General features: G+C 38.5%; 1 protein-coding gene across 2 annotated transcripts in view; it reads left to right on the forward strand.

Annotated features, from left to right (window-relative positions):
• Positions 1 to 5,672, forward strand: part of LOC105921218 (cytotoxic and regulatory T cell molecule) — an 8,989-nt gene extending 3,317 nt beyond the window's left edge. The window contains exons 2-11 of one of the 2 annotated variants that reach the window (XM_012856916.3): positions 725 to 868; positions 966 to 1,118; positions 1,238 to 1,357; positions 1,781 to 1,936; positions 2,334 to 2,603; positions 3,788 to 3,865; positions 4,201 to 4,254; positions 4,360 to 4,509; positions 4,674 to 4,772; positions 5,210 to 5,672. In XM_012856916.3, the coding sequence (XP_012712370.3) occupies positions 725 to 868; positions 966 to 1,118; positions 1,238 to 1,357; positions 1,781 to 1,936; positions 2,334 to 2,603; positions 3,788 to 3,865; positions 4,201 to 4,254; positions 4,360 to 4,509; positions 4,674 to 4,772; positions 5,210 to 5,373 (1,388 nt within the window). In that variant the 3' untranslated portion in view covers positions 5,374 to 5,672. The remainder of the gene's footprint in view (positions 1 to 724; positions 869 to 965; positions 1,119 to 1,237; positions 1,358 to 1,780; positions 1,937 to 2,333; positions 2,604 to 3,787; positions 3,866 to 4,200; positions 4,255 to 4,359; positions 4,510 to 4,673; positions 4,773 to 5,209) is intronic. The other variant, XM_012856917.3, reaches the window with a different exon arrangement.

Raw genomic sequence — 5,672 nt, forward strand, 5'->3', positions numbered from 1 at the left:
ACTGTTAACTTCTAATGTCTTGGTGTAGTCATATATATATATATATTTCTAATCAAGGCTGTACATATTATATGCTTTTGTTTTATTTAGTAATGCATTATTAAAAATACATGCATATTAAATGGAGAGACAAGCTCTGGATGACCTTTCAAGCTTACTGGCCTGGTAGAGGGTGTCATAATGCCCACATAAACTTATTTTCCAGACAAGCGGTATTTCTCAGCCCACAGGGAAAAAATACTCTCAAAGCCCCCATCAGCAGCTTACAGCAACTCTATATTTTCTCTCATACCTGCCCCCCTTTCACTCTCAGCTTCGAGAAGTGACCACATTACTTCCTGTTACAGCAGGAAACCAAAAGGGGGGCTACTTGCTTGTAGTGTTTTTCTTTTAATGTCACACCACCTCCACACACACACACACGCACGCGCACGCACACACGCACGCACACACACACACAAACAGGGGCAGAGCAATGACAAACAGGGGAACAGATGAGTCAAACTGGGAAATAGCTTTAACTTTGGACAGCTCTGAGAATGAAGAACAGTTTTATTGTTCAAAGCCTTTTAAAAATTTGTTCCAACAAATGGTTGTATGTTGTTTCTACAGGATCGAGTGATTCAAACGGCATTGTGGGAAATGGTGCAGTTTCTGTTAAAAATGTATTTCAACTTCCACATTTACACTTTCAAGTAACTCAAAGTTCTCCATTCTGTTGCAGTTTCACTCTCAGAAGAGATGGAGAATGTGACTGTGCTGAAGGGCCATACTGTGGAGCTACACTGTCCCCTCATTAAAGCTCATCAGGGTAGTGTTGAGTGGAAGGACCCAGACAACAATATTATGTTTTTCAACAGTGTTTCAGGTGAATATATCATACATCACATGTTAATGGAACCATTTTAGAAAGTGGCAACATCTCAGGATTCAAATTGAGGGGCATTATCTTTTTTTAATTCTAGCATTAAAAGACAAACGATACAGCATCATCAAACTGTCCAGCTCAGAATTCTCCATCAGTATCTCTAATGTCACCTTTAAGGACGGAGGTGTCTACACATGCAGACAATATGGACCCAAAGTTTCAGTGAAGAAAGTGATGATGACAGTATTGGGTGAGTTCAGCAATATAAATGTCAAACACCAATGCACAAAAAAATCTTGCAGCAACCTTTTAATTCTGACTAATACAATCTCAAATTCATGTTTTATCTTGTATTCCATTTATTTAAAGATTTTCCAAGAATGATGGTAACAAGGGAAGGAGGAACGTCTTCTGTAAAATGTCGCGCTAAAGGAAACCGCCAACCTCCCAAGATCACTTGGAAATTTGAAAATGGATCTAGATTTGAAGGTATGTTGAAAAATAAGAAGTGGAACCATCCATCCATCAATTTTCTGACCCACTTAATCCCTCATGGGGTCGTGGGGGTTGCTGGTGTCTATCTCCAGCGTTCAATGGGGGGTGGGGAAAAAGGGTACACCGTGGACAGGTCGCCGGTCTGTCGCAGAAGAAGGGGAACTTAACTTTCAAAAAGTATTCTTGAGTAAGGACTTCAATGAGACAGAGATAGATGGAAAAAGTACATCACAAATAGTAAAACAGGAAAGTAAATGTAGCTTGATCCAACTACTGACCAGAGTTTCAGTCATCTTTACTCACACCTGTAAGAACGTAACAGATGACCAGAGTTAAGTAAATGTTTATTTTAGTGATGATGTGGGACATTTCATCTGCTCAGTAGCTGATGATGATGATTACTGTTCTTCTTCACAGTTCCTGGAACCATATATGAAGAAAATAAAACTTTTGTCACAGAGGCAATCTTAAAGGTTCATCATGAAACGAGGAGAGTCACTGTAAAGTGCCTTGTTCACCTCCCGGACATGCATGCTGAGCCTTTGATGAATTTTGTGAAAGTTGGACGACAGAGTGAGTACCTGATGACTTTCACAATCTTTGTCAAATATCCTCCAGCAGAAAAACATTCCCACTGCTGTGGTTGAAACCTATTTATAGTAAAGTACTTCTTCAATAGATGGTGATATTTGCGGAACAGTGATAGTGCAGTTGTATCGTCATAAAACAGGAAAAGCAATAGGTTTTTTTCCCCGTTAGTTGCTCCATGTCACTGGCACCAGCTCTGAACTTCACTGACCAAAATAACCAACTGAAATCATTTCCTCTTTCTGTACACCCAAAATAATTTTTTTCTCTATTAAGATGAACATTTGCATCATTTGTAAGGTCGTTAGATGACAGCACCAATTTTACCTGGGATTAGTTTTTTCCTGATCTTTACAATAAATAATTGTATTTTCTCTCACAGGAGAAAGGCCCATCCTCAGGTCCACATTCAGTCCATCCACAGCACAGCCTCAGAATTCTGTGCCGGTACTGAGGACGACTCTAAGATCCTTGATTCATGGTAGCCCATCAGTACCACAAACAACCACAAACCTAAATGGTCCCTCATTGGAGGGGTCTTCCTCTGCCCACAATGAGGCGCTTGCTGTAACTGATCCAAAGACTTTCACAGTGACCCCTGCCCCTCCTGCAGGCCCCGCTACATCTGTACACTCATATCTCAACACTGGTGGTAGGTGACATTCCTGTCATTTCTCAAGTTTTTAAGTGCTCTTAAAAACTTGAGCAATTATTCTGAATTATACTGAAATTATTCATGGGTATGAAAAGAAGAGAGATAGAAAGAAAATAGTAACAGTAGAAAAAGAAACTGGGCCTCGGAAGTTTCTACAGCTAAAGTATTAATTTATTAAAACCAAGTTTTACTTTAGGAGAGATACATTTTTCACTCGTGCTATTACAAAAGTAATTTCTCCTCAAAAGTGGAGCCAACTTGTTCAAGTTTTGGCCATACAGTCTCCACAAAACTGAACCCAGACATTTTTCAGTGTTCTAAGGCACAGTGCTCTGTTTGGCTACCAGCAGTAAACAGCCAGTAATGGATGGATTTAGTGTACTTTGAGAGTGCTTGGCTAGCTGGGTACCAGCCTTTGCTCTTGCAAGCTGGCTGCTAATGGATTAAGCCCAGTTTTTTGTCTCCTTTCATTCACTAAGCCAAGTGAAGCCTACTAGTGGCTACTGTCCATTGGCTGAGCCAAACCTAGCACTGGTTCCTAGACCAGAACCAGTAATGACAAATTATCAGAGTGAGCTACCCTAAGTGTAACCCTAAGCTAACTGCAGCATGTTAGTTATTTAACCAGTTTCTCAATGTACATGAAATTGACAGTTTTTCTGTGTAGAAGTTTGTCTGAATTTATTTAGCTGAGACTGTAATGAAAATTCTAGCGAAGAGTTATTTTAATCATATTATTCAAAAAACTAATTTTGCTTGTATATGGTGATGAGAAGAGGAAAAGAGGCTTAAATGATGCATATAACAAAACTCGTGGGCTCTTGAGATGGAAAGTACAGATATCTTACTGTTGTAATGCAGACTGTAGCTTAACCTCAACTGTGGGTTGTGATATCACACCACCTGTTTCCGATGAGGAAAGCTCAGTGTGTGTGAGGTTTACATTGTCAATGCACATCTTCTCCGTGTGAGGTTGGAACAAGTAGCTTCAGTTTAGCCGACTGTGTACTAAACTGATACCTAAACATGGTCACGATTTTTTTCTATCATCTCCAAATACAAAATATTAACCTTTTACATCCTGTAACTTGGTCTGCAGTGAATCAGTTCAAATGTTAATGTCCCATTTCCTTATTTTAATCAGTTGTCATTTATGTGCTTGTTTTCTGTATTATCTGCAGAGGATTTGCTTAACTCTACATTACCAGACCATATTTGGATGATGAATGACACCACCAGTGAAACAGCAAACACTACAGGTATATATTGATTTTTTTTAAAATATACAACATTAAAGATGACCAGAGAAAGATGTGTGTTTGCTGACATCTAGTGGTGAAACTGGGCATCTTAATTTAAGGCTGCTTCTCTTAAACGTAGTGTGCAGTAGCTGCAAGAACTAAATTATTCACTCTCACCCTTCATTGGTAATTCATGATTCTGTATACCAAAGACTACCACAGAGAAAATACAACCTCACATGTTACTTAAGATATGCCTTGTATGGAAAGTAGAACCCTCATTAAACACTAGCAGTTAGAGGAAGAACAGCTTTGAATCTGAATCTTGCTAAATGTTTCTTATTTCTTTAAAGCTGGTTTACAAGAGGAGATTATCCTATATAATACTACAGAGAAAAACTTGACAGGTAAACACATTGTACTTTGAAATATAAAATTCTTATATATAAAAGTTTTGACATGGTTGAATATCTGGTGGACTAATCAGTAATTTGTGATATGTCTGTTTGCAGATTCTTTTGACTCCAATAGGAGAACAGGAAAGGAAAAGAACAACTCCTCCTTGTTAGTCCTTCTAGTGACATGCCTCATCTTTGCCCTTCTGATTGTGGTCATTTTCTTTGCTATCAAGCTGAGGAGAGCACATATTGCCTGGAAGAGAGGTAAGCAGGCTAAATCCCTACTTTTGATGTGGAAACACGGCAACATCAGATTTCTGCTGTGGTTGCTTTATATGCTGTGAATACAGAGTGCTTAAATGGTGCACATTGATTCAATGTCTCCCATTTACATATGCTTGTCATTCACTTTGAAAAACATCTTACAGTATTCATTGTTGCAGAGAATGAAGATTCCGACCCATCAGAAGCAAGCAACAAATCTAAGTCCAGCCAGGAAGAGAACTCTCAAGGCCAAAGGCGAAGAGGTACAGTAGTAATCCTGCCATTGCTTTCACTTTGTTGTTAAACTCTGACCCCAGAGACCTTAATCCCGTTCTTCTAACAGAGTTTGAACCCAAACACTGAACATTTTCTTATATTTAAAGATGAGTGTTGATTTTTTTTCTGAGAATGAAACTAAATATAATTTGAAGCTTTGAAAATATGATCAGGGTGGGAGTGTTGCATAGCAGTAGCAGCCTACTGCTCACCTATTAGTCAGGAAATACTGTAAACGTAATTTGTGCCCACAACAAAAAGAAAAGGAGTCAGACATTCACATTGCACTATTTTGGTAACTTCTAGTTCTATTTCTAGTTTCTTGTGGTTAATTATTGGCTGCTCTTACAAACATGGATTTGAATGTGGCTTCTTTCTCAATGAAAAATCCCTAATGGTAAAATGCTGTCTGTTTATCACACAGGACTCTTCAACACGGTATTTGCACAATATGTTGTTGAGGATCCAACAGTAATAACTTCAGTGGTGAACCCAAATGCTATGACTTCAAAAGAAAGTGGCACCACAGTGCAGATCTCTCAAAGCAAGATGGAAGCCAGAAGTGACATAAAGGAGACTTCGCTTTGATAGCATGAAATGTTGGAAATGTTGACATCACTGGCTTAACTGCATCTGTAACAGTTCCAGTTTCTAATCAACAATGATTACAAGGAGCAGCACAATAAAAGGAGGCAAGACCTATCATTGCATTCCTAAACATTATTATTGTAAAGATATACCATTATGGAACAGGCAATAGAAGATCACATATTACCAAGATGTGCATTGTTAGCATCAAATACTCAAATGCAAACAAGCTTTGTTATACTATTTGTGAATGTAATGTATAAAGCTGCCAAAATCCGAATACTACAAAAAAAAAAAAA

This window comes from Fundulus heteroclitus, unplaced genomic scaffold (assembly GCF_011125445.2).
Source record: "Fundulus heteroclitus isolate FHET01 unplaced genomic scaffold, MU-UCD_Fhet_4.1 scaffold_109, whole genome shotgun sequence".
NCBI classification, from domain to species: domain Eukaryota; kingdom Metazoa; phylum Chordata; class Actinopteri; order Cyprinodontiformes; family Fundulidae; genus Fundulus; species Fundulus heteroclitus.